Source organism: Phoxinus phoxinus (assembly GCF_949152265.1).
Source record: "Phoxinus phoxinus genome assembly, chromosome: 6".
In the NCBI taxonomy this organism is placed as follows: Eukaryota; Metazoa; Chordata; class Actinopteri; order Cypriniformes; family Leuciscidae; genus Phoxinus; species Phoxinus phoxinus.
This window is the reverse complement of record NC_136881.1, coordinates 41535426-41549233: the sequence shown is the minus strand read 5'-3', so window position 1 is coordinate 41549233 and position 13808 is coordinate 41535426. Positions and strand designations below refer to the sequence as shown.

Sequence of the window (13808 nt, the reverse complement as noted above, 5' to 3'; positions counted from 1 at the left end):
AGACTCACCCAGGAATGTCTCAGTGTCTATCAGTGGATCTGGTGTAATAGTGGAGGGAGATTCAGTGACTCTGAACTGCATCAGTGACTCAAACCCTCCTGCAGAAATCAGCTGGTTTAAAGGAAAAAGGAAGATTTTGCAATCTGGTGAAACCTACAGCATCACTAATATTAAGTCTGAGGCCAGCGGAGACTATCGCTGCTCTGCCAGTAACAAACATGGATCTCAGACTTCTGCTGCTGTGAATGTGAATATCATGTGTAAGTCTGCCTTTATTTTTAACCAGATCTGTAAGATGATTTGTCTTACTGCATGTCATTTTACACTCTTTGTCTTTACAGATTCTCCTGGGAGAGTCTCAGTGTCCATCAGTCCATCTGGTGTAATAGTGGAGGGAGATTCAGTGACTCTGAACTGCATCAGTGACTCAAACCCTCCTGCAGAAATCAGCTGGATTAAAGGAGGAACGATTGTAGGATCTGGAAGAATCTTCAGCATCTCAAAGATCAGCTCTGATGACAGTGGAGAATACAAGTGCAAGTCCATCAATGAACATGGAGAGAAATACTCTGATCCTGTGACTTTAAACGTCTTGTGTGAGTAATGATGGTTCAGTACACAGCAAAATCCCCATTATAAAATTAACACAAGTCATAACACATAGGGTAAAGTAACACTGGAAGCAGTGTTAAAGCCAATTAGATATTTGGGTGATTAATTAAGTGATGATTGAGCATTAGTGATGAACACCTGCTGTTAACAAGCAGAATCACTGAAGATAAAGGCGTGCGTACACTGTGCAATTTTCGTCTGATTTTAAGCTGAATTCTGACTCGTGCGACTCTTTTTCTGGTCGGGCCGATTTTCAGCTTTGTTGTGCGTCGTTTGTCGTGCAGTGTTCGTGAAGTGTACAGGGGGAAATCAGAGGCGATTAACCTCTCCCGACTGGCAATCGGATGGTCGGATGAATTTCTGGCACGCTCCTCGTGACTATATCGCACAGTTGAAGCAAAACTACGAACCGATTGCCCTAAACTCAGTGTTTTTGCGTGACAACAGAAGTTTAATCATTTCATCTTTAATGCAGCAAGAAAGAAAACGAAAAGAGGGAGATCTTTCAGTTCTGTAGCTATCAAACTAGCTGGATGTTGCTTACCTCTAGTTCGTGTTGCACAATGGATAAACTATATTACCCACGTCTTCTAAGCCACCTGCGATGTGCCTCTTTTATTAATCTGTTAAACATGCCCTGTAAAACCTAACAGTGTAAAAAATAAAACATAGATTTTATTTATATTTAATTAATAAAAATGAGGGAACAGATTACAAGCAATATTATTAATTAAATTTAACAAATTAGAATTGAGTAATAATTAATCAAATTAATTCATTAAATGTTAACCATTTAAAATGAGTAAAATTTACAAAATATATGTTATTGCCAACATTGAAGACACCTGATGTTAACAAGCAGAATCATTCATGAATCATTCACATTCATGGCTCCCATCATGTATTGCTGCATGAATAAATAATGAGCTTATGATCAGAGGTTGTCACCATTGCTGAGATTCATACGGTAAATCTTGATGTCTGTGTGCGCTAAAAAAAAAAACACATATATTTTTTATTATTATTGATTTGATCATTTGGATTTTATTGAAAAGGCTAATAATATTATGCAGCTAGAATTATTAAAATAAATTTAACTCATAAATTGGACTCTACATGAGATCAGTGATTCAAATCAAATGATTGTGAAATTATGAAACACAACCAATACCATCAGATCACATTTTCTCTTTGTTCATCTGCTGTTATAACTCATGTACAGCAGCCTAACAAAACTAAAAGTTATTAATTTAAGGGTCAAGAGCCCAACTAAAACACACACTCGTCTCCATAATGATGTCTTTAATTATGGTTTTCTCCTTCAGTGATTCTGCTTGTTAACATCAGGTGTCTTCAATGTTGGCAATAACATATATTTTGTAAATTTTACTCATTTTAAATGGTTAACATTTAAGGAATTAATTTGATTAATTATTACTCAATTCTAATTTGTTAAATTTAACTAATAATATTGCTTGTAATCTGTTGCCTCATTTTTATTAATTAAATATAAATAAAATCTATGTTTTATTTTTTACAGTGTAAATCAAATTGAGTTCACTGCACTCAAATATTATTGAAACTTGAATGACTGAAACAGAACTCAAACTGAATGAATTATAGAACATTTCTAGATCCCAGAATGATAATTGAATAATAATTGTATAATTAAGTGATGGTTGAGGATTAGTGATAAACACCTGCTGTTAACAAGCTGAATCACTGAAGAAAAGAAAAACACAAGAACAGCCACATCCTTAGATGAAATAAACTGAAGATAAAAGAGGAGGATTACACCACTACACAAACAGCATTACCAGCTTCACTTATTATTAACTAGTTTGAATTATTATTATTATTATACAGTTATTATTATAATTAACAGAGGTTTAGATGTTGATGATTTGTTTCGTTTAAGGTCACCATGATGGAGATCAGCGTTTGCTTTAGTTGGGCTCTTGACCCTTGACTTTTCCTACATAAGAATTCCATTGACTGCTATATTGTGTGTTTGTAAAACACATTTTGTAATGGCACAAAAGACATGGAAAATTTTTGATTGTGTATAGATGGTTGAGGATTGATGATGACAATCAATAATTTTGTGACTTGATTCACTGATCTTATTCAGAGTCTAATCCCTGATAAAAAGGGCAACATATTAACAATTTTGTTCAAAACTGTGTTTCAACAGCATAAGCACCAGCAATTCTATGTTCATCACACAATATGAACAATTTTACAAAATGAATGCGCACAAAAAGTTTCACAAAAAATGTATTGTTTTTCAAAGACTCACACAGACATCAAGATTCAGCATATAAATCTCAACAATGGTGAGCATTAAAAAAATATTCATATTGCAATGCATGCTGGGTACTAGCATAATACAAAATGTATCCATTGCTCCCAGCACACATTGCGGCATGAATATTTTTTTATTGGTTATCGTGGTTGAGATTCATATGCTCATTCTTGATGTCTGTGTAAGTCAATCTAAACCATAGAGGTTTTAAAAATCATATTGTCACTACAATGGACCTTACAGTAGAATCAGAGTTCTGTTTTAACAAATAATACACTTGTTTACTCAGAGATTAGGCTTTGGAAAAGTTTAGAAAATCAAGTCATTACATGTTGATTTGCATCATCTAAACGCAACCACATGTTCATATTTTCTATTGGCTTTTGTGCCATAACAAATGTGATATATAAACACTCAGTTACAGCAGCCAGACAAACTGGTGTTATAAAGTCAAGGGTCAAGAGCCCAACTAAAGCAAACACTGACCACTATCATGGTGTCTTTAAATGAAACAATAAATCATCATCATCTAAACCTCTGTTCATTCTCAATAACAACTTCTGTAGACGCATGATTCAAGTAAAACTGGTCAGTAATAAGTGAAGCTGCTAATGTTGTTTGTGTAGTGGTTTTAACCCTTTTCTGCTGAGATCTTGAGAGATTTAAACATATTTGATCTTAAGTTGATTTAATCTAAGGCTGTGGTTGGAAGTCAGTTGTAGTTCTTGTGTTTCATTTTCCTTCAGTGATTCTGCTTGTTAACAGCAGATGTTCATCACTAATGCTCACTAATCACTTAATTAATCACTTAATTAATCACTTAATTTCTTGACTGCAATGTATACTTTTATTTAACTCAACTGAGATAAGTTCAGAGTACTCATAACTATTATTTTTTTATAAACTTAATTGAATTGAGGTAATCAGTTTCCTCAAATGTAATGAGTTAGCTTAACTCATTGGATTTGACTGTATATGATATTGCGAGCTAGCAGGAACTGCAAGTGCTCTGAGTTCATTTAAAGTTAGTCTTTTCAATTTTTTTACTCAATATAGTGAGGTTTCAGCTATATAAAGTATTTAAATGCAGTATAAAGTTTAATTGCGTATTAAGAAATATCATTGTTTAGTGGACTCGATTAAAATAACTATTACTCATAATACTCATAACTATTGTTTTTTAAAAACTTAATTAAATTGAGGTAATAAGTTTCCTCAAATTAAATGAGTTAGCTTAACTTGTTGGGTTTTACAGTGATTTTAAAGCTGTTTTTAAGTTCCATTGCTGATTATTGCAGTGTTTGGACATATTATAGACTGTTAATAACTTTAATTATAGGCCTATAATTCATTGTATAATCGACCTAAATGTTTTTAGATAATTTTCAGCCTTTAAGAAAGCTTTCACTGTAAAACAATAGTTATGAGTACTCTGAACTTATTTTAATCGAGTCCAATAAACAATGATATTTCTTAATACGCAATTAAACTTTACACTGCATTTAAATACTTTATATAGCTGAAACCTCACTATATTGAGTAAAAAAAATTAAAAGACTAACTTTAAATGAACTCAGAGCACTTGCAGTTCCTGCTAGCTCACAATATCATATACAAAGTCAAATCCAATGAGTTAAGCTAACTCATTACATTTGAGGAAACTGATTACCTCAATTTAATTAAGTTTATAAAAAACAATAGTTATGAGTACTCTGAACTTATCTCAGTTGAGTTAAATAAAAGTATACATTGCAGTCAAGAAATTAAGTGATTAATTAAGTGAGTAATTAAGCGATTAGTGAGCATTAAGGATGAACACCTGCTGTTAACAAGCAGAATCACTGAAGGAAAAAGAAACACAAGAACTACAACTGACTTCCAACCACAGCCTTAGATGAAATCAACTTAAGATCAAATATGTTTAAATCTCTCAAGTTCTCAGCAGAAGAGGGTTAAAACCACTACACAAACAACATTAGCAGCTTCACTTATTACTAACCAGTGTTACTTTTGTCATGCATATGAAGTTGTTATTGAGAATGAACAGAGGTTTAGATGATGATTTATTGAGTTTCATTTAAAGACACCATGATAGTGGTCAGTGTTTGCTTTAGTTGGGCTCTTGACCCTTGACTTTATAACACCAGTTTTTCTTCTGGCTGCTGTAACTGAGTGTTTATATAACACATTTGTTATGGCACATAAGCCAAAAGAAAATATAAACATCTGATTGCGTTTAGATGATGCAAATCAACATTTAATGACTTGATTCTCTGATCTTTTCCAGAGCCTAATCTCTGAGTAAACAGGTGATGTGTTACTTGTATTATGTGTTATAACAGAACTCTGATTTTACTGTAAGGTCCATTGTAGTGACAATATGATTTTTAAAACCTCTATGGTTTCATACTGACTTACACAGACATCAAGAATGAGCATATGAATCTCAACCACGGTGACCAATAAAAAAATATTCATGCCGCAATATGTGCTGGGAGCAATGGATACATTTTGTATTATGCTAGTACCCAGCATGCATTGCAACATGAATAGTTTTTAATGGTCACCATTGTTGAGATTCATATGCTGAATCTTGATGTCTGTGTGAGTCTTTGAAATCCAATACATTTTTTGTGAAACTTTTTGTGCACATTCATTTTGTAAAATTCTTCATATTGTCTGATGAACATAGCTGGCACTTATGCTGTAGAAACACAGTTTTGAAAAAAATGATTAATATGTTTCCCTTTTTATCAGGGATTAGACTCTGAATAAGATAAATGAATCTAGTCACAAAATGATTGATTGTCATCATCAATCCTCAACCTTCTATACACAATCAACAATTTTCCATGACTTTTGTGACATTATAAATGTGTTTTATAAACACACAATACAGCAGTCTAAGAAAACCTTAAGTGGAAAAAGTCAAGGGTCAAGAGCCCAACTAAAGCAAACGCTGATCTCCATCATGGTGACCTTAAACGAAACAAATCATCAACATCTAAACCTCTGTTAATTATAATAATAACTGTATAATAATAATAATTCAAACTGGTTAATAATAAGTGAAGCTGGTAATGTTTGTGTAGTGGTGTAATCCTCCTCTTTTATCTTCAGTTTATTTCATCTAAGGATGTGGTGGAAGTCAGTTGTAGTTCTTGTGTTTCTCTTTTCTTCAGTGATTCTTCTTGTTAACAGCAGGTGTTTATCACTAATCTTCAATCATCACTTAATTATACAATTATTATTCAATTATCATTCTGGGATCTAGAAATGTTCCATAACTCATTCAGTTTGAGTTCTCTTTCAGTCATTCAAGTTTCAATAATATTTGAGTGCAGTGAACTCAATTTGATTTAGTACATATTACTGTTAGGTTTTACAGTGTATAATAGTATTATTATCCTTGCAACGTGTTTGTTATGCAGTGATGCACATTTAAATTGCGTGGCAAATTAATTACAATAGTTTAACAATAAAAGTATTATTAGGGCCTTCCCTAATAATAATAATAATAATAATAGCCTAATAATAATACTACAGTCATATAGCTACTAATAATGATTTAATACATACATTGGAAATACTAAATCCTCTTAATATTGATAGCTGATGCTTGTTTTGACAATATCTCTGGATACATGATCTCATGGTCTATCAGCGCAATTTATTGCACATATTCCACACGTATAGTGTGAGCAGTGGAGTCGCAGCTCTACGTTCGGACCGTATAGTGTGAGCACATACATCGTGAGCTTTGGCTTTTCATCGCATGAGATATACTCATTCAGTGTGAGTAACCTTGCCGAAATCGCACAGTGTATGCCAGCCTTGAAGAGAAACACAAGAACAACTGACTTCAGCCACAGTCTTAGATGAAATCCATTGATTCCACTGATGAAATCCACTGAAGAGAAAAGAAGACATTAAATCTGTGAAGATCTCAGCAGAGGAGGATTAAACAGCGCAATCATCATTTAATTAATCCCTTAATTGTCTTATTAAACTTTAACTCTTAGGGGGTGTTAACATGACACCGTTTCAGCTTTTTTGGGTGCCTGAAACCGCAAACTTTTGAAAATGGGTTTCAAAGAGCACGTTTTAGAAAACGGTATCTGTGTAAACAAAAAAACTAAAACAATCTCTGAAGACGATGACGTCATGCACATGCATATTACCTGTTCAGTCTATAGTGTTTCATCGCCATCTAATGGCCTGGCAGCAGAATACCGCGGTTTTTGTCTTTTTTTTTGGATCCGTGTGAATGGGGACAGTTTTGACAATGGTGTCGTCTGTAAGTGAAAAATGTAAACTTATACCCTTATTCAGTGTTACTTTAACACTCTTTAGAGTGGGGCCATACGTACTCTGAGCAGAGTTCATTTAACTCTGGGGATTTTGCTGTGTATAAATTACGGAGCTAATGTATTAATTTATGGCAGAAACAATTAGGTTTTTGAGGCAATGAATACATGTTAACAAACGGATACATGGAAAAATGTAGCACTGGTGCATGTTGATTCAGAATTTGCGTCATTTGATGTCCACTCAGGAGTTGGCGCCATACTGGTGCTGAAGTCTTCTGAAGTCTTCATAAGAGGCTGCATCCAAACTGTAACTGTAATAACAAATACAAAACATGAGTATAGAGTTTTCTTTTGTCCTTTTCAGACTCACCCAGGAGCGTCTCAGTGTCCATCAGTCCATCTGGTGTAATAGTGGAGGGAGATTCAGTGACTCTGAACTGCATCAGTGACTCAAAACCTCCTGCAGAAATCAGCTGGATTAAAGGAGGAACGACTGTAGGATCTGGAATAATCTTCAGCATCTCAAAGATCAGCTCTGATGACAGTGGAGAATACAAGTGCATCATTGAATATGGAGAGAAATACTCTGATGCTGTGACTTTAAACGTCATGTGTGAGTTTATTATAAAACACAAGATGCTGTTGAACATTCCATCAATAATTATTTGCACAACATGTTTTATGATTCCTTATAGAAATACGTTTTGTGATTGTTATTAGATCCTCCCAGGAACGTCTCGGTGTCCATCAGTGGATCTGGTGTAATAGTAGAGGGAGATTCAGTGACTCTGAACTGCATCAGTGACTCAAACCCTCCGGCTCTGAACTTCAGCTGGTTTAAGGAGAATGAAACCTCAGCTGTTGGATCTGGACAGAGGTTCAGTGCACTACAGAGTGGACGCTTCTACTGTCAGGCTCACAATCAACATGGATCTCAGAGATCAGACGCTGTAACTGTCACAGGTGAAGGATTGCAAGAGAAAACCAGTATAACTCCCCTTAGTCTGCACTGGTAATCTTAACTGATAATGTTTCACTCTTTCAGTGCATCCTAGATCCAGTTGGCATGAAGTTTTTGGGATCACAGTGGAATGTGGAGCAATATTTATCCTCGTCATCATCATTATCATCGTCATCCTGTTTATAATGTGAGAACCACAAACAACTTTGATAATTTCAAATATAGTCATCCATGTGCTGTTAATGTCTGTCATTATTACAGAAAGAAACGGAGGAGTGTTAAATCTGAAGATCTCACTGAAGAACCGGTAATTGATTCAAACACAACATCACTTTACAGAAGCAAATCAACCGACCAGCCGTTATCTGCATAATCATGTGTCTTCATGATCTGCATGCAGGAATAAAAAAATACAGCAGGGGCAGCATAGTCTGATTCAGAAACAAATGAGTCGTTTCTAAATATACAGTACATAAGCAATATCACACAAGTATAGTGCTATATCGCTGTATATCAGCACGGCTGTGATTCGGCCCTAGGTAATCACAGCGTCCTGATATACCACCATATCGCACGGCTAGTGATTGTGATATTGTGTTTATACAACAGTTCGATGGCACACTTGAGTAAATAAATAAGAAACAACAACGGAGTGTCTTTAAAAACCCTCTTTTCTGCAGAACTACTTCCTTCTGCCACAGATTCAAATCTCAAGTTGACAGTTTGACAGTTGAGCCCAAGCCTCGTTACTAATTCTACAACGTCACTTTAGAACTAGTAACGAAGGAACATTGAGTCGCTTCATTGATGCATTTTGTATTATGTAGATGTAACCCCTCCACACGGGTCCTACTCGCCCCGCTCTGAGCGGGCCTCAAACCCGGGTCTCCGGCGTGAGAGTCTAATGTTCTAACAAGGAGGCTAAAGACTGCAGCCTCTAGATATTTGCGTACTGTTACACCCCTAATGACTGGAGCTGGCGAACTCTATCTATACAGCAAAAAAGCAGATGGGAAATAATTAGCATAGCTGATGTTCATAATATGAATGCATTTTATCTGATTAGTATAAAAGGTATGAGATGCATTATGTGAATGCTTGGCTAAAGAGATGCGTCTTTAATCTAGTTTTAAACTGGGAGAGCGAGTCTGAGCCTCTGACAATATCAGGAAGGCTATTCCAGAGTTTAGGAGCTAGATGTGAAAACGCCCTCCCTCCTTTAGTGGACTTAGATAGTACGTCCAGAAGCCTAGAATTTAGCGATCTTAAAGAGCGCGATGGATTATAGGGCAATAGAAGATCCCTTAAATACACAGGAGCTAAACCATTTAGGCTTTATAGGTCAGTAGCAATACTTTGTAATTGATATGGAACTTAATAGGTAACCAGTGTAGAGATGATAGAATTGGTGTTATATGATCATATTTTATTGACCTAGTAAGAACTCTAGCGGCTGCATTTTGGACTAACTGTAGCTTGTTTACGGAGGATGCAGGACAACCAGCTAATAGAGCATTACAGTAATCTAGTCTCGAGGTCATGAATGCATGAACTAACTTTTCTGCATCAGAAACTGATAGCATATTACGTAGCTTAGCAAAGTTTATAAGGTGGAAAAAGGTTGTTTTTGTAACATTTGAAATATGGTTTTCAAAAGACAAGTTGCGGTCTGGTATAACACCCAGGTCTTTTACTGTAGAGGATAAAGTAACAGGACATCCTTCTAAATTAAGGTTGTTGTTACGTGGATAGCAGATGAACCCAAGCGCAGACAGTATGCAACACACAATGTTTAATTAAAGACAAAAACAGGGAAAAACAAAACCCACGAGGGGGCAAAACAAGACAGGACAATGGAGACTAACTAGACAGAGACTGTGACAGATAACTACAAGTAAACAAACAACTAATACAGGCAATAGCGCAACAGGACAACAGCTCTTGACAAGATACTCAGACAAAGGTTTGACATGGATTAACAATGAACCGACACAGGACAGCAAACACAAGGGGAATAAATAGGGAGACTAATGATAACATAACAGGTGACACAGGTAAAGCAATAATGACGAGACTAATGATAACATAACAGGTGACACAGGTAAAGCAATAATGACGAGACTAATGATAACATAACAGGTGACACAGGTAAAGCAATAATGACTAACGAGGAGAACAAGGAGGGCGGGGCTAGAAGACGAGACAACACAAGCACATGGCCCAACAAGGCCATGTGTTTGCACATAAAACATGGGTCTGTCATGATCCTGCCTCAAGACTTAAAGAAAGACAAGAACTAGAAGGCAGAATCATGACAGTTGTATTGTAAGAGGATTTTTGGGCAGTTTTTTTGACCAATCAGTAATACCTCCGTTTTATCTAATTTAATAGAAGAAAATTGCATGTCATCCAATATTTTATATCATTAACACATTCTGTCAATTTAGATAATTTAGTGTTATCATCTGGTCGTGATGAAATATATAGTTAAGTGTCATCAGCATAACAGTGGAAACTTCCATGTTTTCTTATAATATTACCAAGTGGCAGCATATAAATTGAGAATAGCAGAGGGCCTAACACAGATCCTTGCGGCACTCCATCATTTACTGACTTTATCTTCGTTTTTTCCCCATTTAAATGGACAAAATGGTAACGGTCGGCTAGGTACGATCTAAACCAACTTAATGCCTGTCCCTGAACAGTATTTCAGTATTTTATGATCTATAGTGTCGAACGCAGCACTAAGATCGAGTAAAACTAGTATTGAGATACAGCCTTGGTCAGAAGCTAAAAGTATCCAAAAAATCAGTTTGAATATCCGCTGAGGAAAGCGATATGTTCGTCTTTGTCCTTCCAGCAGCTCTAAAACAACTTCCTTGTTCTGACTCGATCATAAAGACAGTCTTTGCTGCCATCGGATGGCGTACAAATTGTACTTTTACTTAAGTCCATATCACAATCCTTTCTCAATACCAAATACGGAATATTATTTATAAAGAATAATATTTATTGAACAACAATTTTGAAATGAACAACAATAGCCACAATAAAATACAATAAAAAAAACCTCTTAAAACATCATTTCGTGACAAAATTAAGTACTATTTATTAAAAATATGGTGGATTTGCTTGACTGCCATGACAGTCACCGCAAGCGGAGTGATACAAACGGTTAAGCGGTTAGAGTGATGTTACTGCGCAAATATCGTACGGCTGGAAAAGGCTCTCAGCCAAACAAATTCGAGAACCAGAAAGAACCGTGTATATATACATAATGCTATAAATTTAGCTTATAATGCCTCCTCCTATTTTTTGATGTAAGTCATTCTGTCTCTCTACCTATAGCTCACTTATTACAATGAAGACACAGCTCTTGAGCTCAAGTCCATGACCTCTGACCTGTACAACACATTCAAAGTAAGTCAGACGTCAAAGTCAGATAATCCATCACAGATGATCACATGACCGCGCTGGAGCACGGAACAACTACAACTATTGTTTGCTGTGACGTCTACAGAAGTTCTTATTGAGAATTAACTGAGGTTTAGATGTTGATTTTTTATTGAAAATAATAAATAATAAGTTTGTACAAAATCTTATTTCAAAATTCAAAAATCAGAACATCTGATCTGGATCTTAGTGTTGACAGTAAAACTTTTGAGATTACTATTAACAATAACCCACTTTTAATCAGTAATGACTTCAATGCAAGTGAGCAAGCGCACCGTAGTTTGTTGCTTAGTGACGTGTGTGTTCAAGTAAGCCAGAAATGCGCAGATTCTGCACAATACGCTGTATTTAATATATCATGATGACTCACGAGTTGCATATTTGCGCTAAATCCACGCAGATTTGGCTACACGAACTTCCCCAGCAAAGTGAGTAAACATAGAAACACGCCAAATTGGCTCGTGATTTGACAGCGTTACCCACCAAAGTGAATTTTTACCCGCATTTGGCGGATTGGCGGGTGTTAATTTCAATCCCTGAATGTTGCACTCCTGTTTGTCATTGTGCACGAAACTTCACGCCAATAAATCATCAGAAATATTGCTGACTTGTGCGCATCTCAAGCGCCCTCTTTACGCTCGTCCTAATGCCTGTTAGTTGTCCGTGGATTTGCCTATATTTGGTTGGAAAATGGAAACGTCTTTAAACATGGAAAATTTATTTTACGATCATACACTGAGTACCATAATGGTGACTTTAAACACAACTATCATTTTCATCATTAACATCAACATCGTAACCTCTGTTAGTTCTCAATAAGAGCTTCTGTAGACGTCTATCAGAACCTAACACTCTGTAGTTAGACACATGTACACTGAGGGGTAATTTAACGCTGGGGATTTTGCTGTGTACGACGAACAGGAATTGTAGTTTGCAAGTAAAGCTGCAAATTGGGGCATTCAGCTTCCTCCATAAAAATCTTAGGATACGTGCAGTACAATCAATGTTGTTGATGAACTTCAGTCAGTCTTTCTTCATCTTATTGTTTGTTCAGATCAACAAGAAGATACTGCAGTGAGAGGCGGAGCCCAAATTAACCAATCCTGAGCTATGTGGGCGGAGCCACTGATGATTGACAGGGATCATCAGTTATGAGTCATTAAATAGATTTATTTAACTCTCATTTATTCTCTTTGACCATTTTCAAGTGAATAACCATTATTGTGTGCTGGACTGATGTAATATAGTATATATGTTTATTTTTGTATTGTATTTTTGGAGTGTAATCTTGCATTAATATTTTATGTTTCTATTTTATGTTTATTTTCCTCCCCAGTATTTTTGGTCATCAGTTTTTAGGCTAAAGCTTAGAAACCAGAACTATACTTCTTATTAGTATTGGAATGCAACAAGTTTATTATCTTTATGTATTATGTATTTTATGAAGCGTTTCCCTCTTCATGTTTTTATAGGGCCAGTGCTTCAATAAACTTGATTATTAACCTTATGCTGTATTAGTTTATCCAAAAATGAAAATTCTGTCATTAATAACTCACCCTCATTGTTCCAAACCCGAAATACTTTTGTTGATCCTCAAAACACCAATGGATATCTGTTTAATGAAATCTGAGAGATTGCTGTCCCTCCATTGACATCTATGCAATTGAAACTGAAACGAACGCTTTCTGAAAGTTCATAAAGAGATCTTAAAGCTAATACATATTATATATTATAGATTATAATCTCTGATTGAAGCTTTGGGTGTGCAGTAGTACATATGAAAGCGCAATGCCTCATTCATTTGATTTGAGCTGTTTAGTCAAAATTCTGAAGAGACTCGATTGCTTTATGATGAATAGATTTATTTTAAAGGCATTTATTCACATATAAACAGTGATCGGTGAACATGAACAGCATAGTCATCCCAGTCCACAGAGTTCACAGTGATTTTAAAGTGTATTCCTCACAGCGCACTCAAAAGCAAGAGCTTGCTCAGTTTTCTTTAGCATTAGCTTGATCCTTTTTATGGGCCGCTCAGCCATTCCCGACTGTGGCCTTGAATATTTCCAGTTTATTCCCCAGTCTTTTGCAAATTGACGCACCTCTACGGCACATGGTCACTTATTATCTCCTTAGGTATACGCCATGCCTAGCAAAGTTGTAAATT

General features: G+C 35.7%; 1 protein-coding gene across 4 annotated transcripts in view; it reads left to right on the top strand.

Moving 5' to 3' along the window:
* LOC306999697 (B-cell receptor CD22-like) overlaps positions 1-13148 on the top strand; it is a 43642-nt gene extending 30494 nt beyond the window's left edge. For all 4 annotated transcript variants that reach the window (XM_079614580.1, XM_079614582.1, XM_079614581.1 and 1 more), the window contains 8 exons: positions 3-260; positions 342-596; positions 7592-7840; positions 7948-8190; positions 8273-8375; positions 8450-8495; positions 11537-11608; positions 12696-13148. In XM_079614580.1, coding sequence (XP_079470706.1) covers positions 3-260; positions 342-596; positions 7592-7840; positions 7948-8190; positions 8273-8375; positions 8450-8495; positions 11537-11608; positions 12696-12719 — 1250 coding nt within the window. In that variant the 3' untranslated portion in view covers positions 12720-13148. The remainder of the gene's footprint in view (positions 1-2; positions 261-341; positions 597-7591; positions 7841-7947; positions 8191-8272; positions 8376-8449; positions 8496-11536; positions 11609-12695) is intronic.
* Positions 13149-13808: the final 660 nt, after the last annotated feature.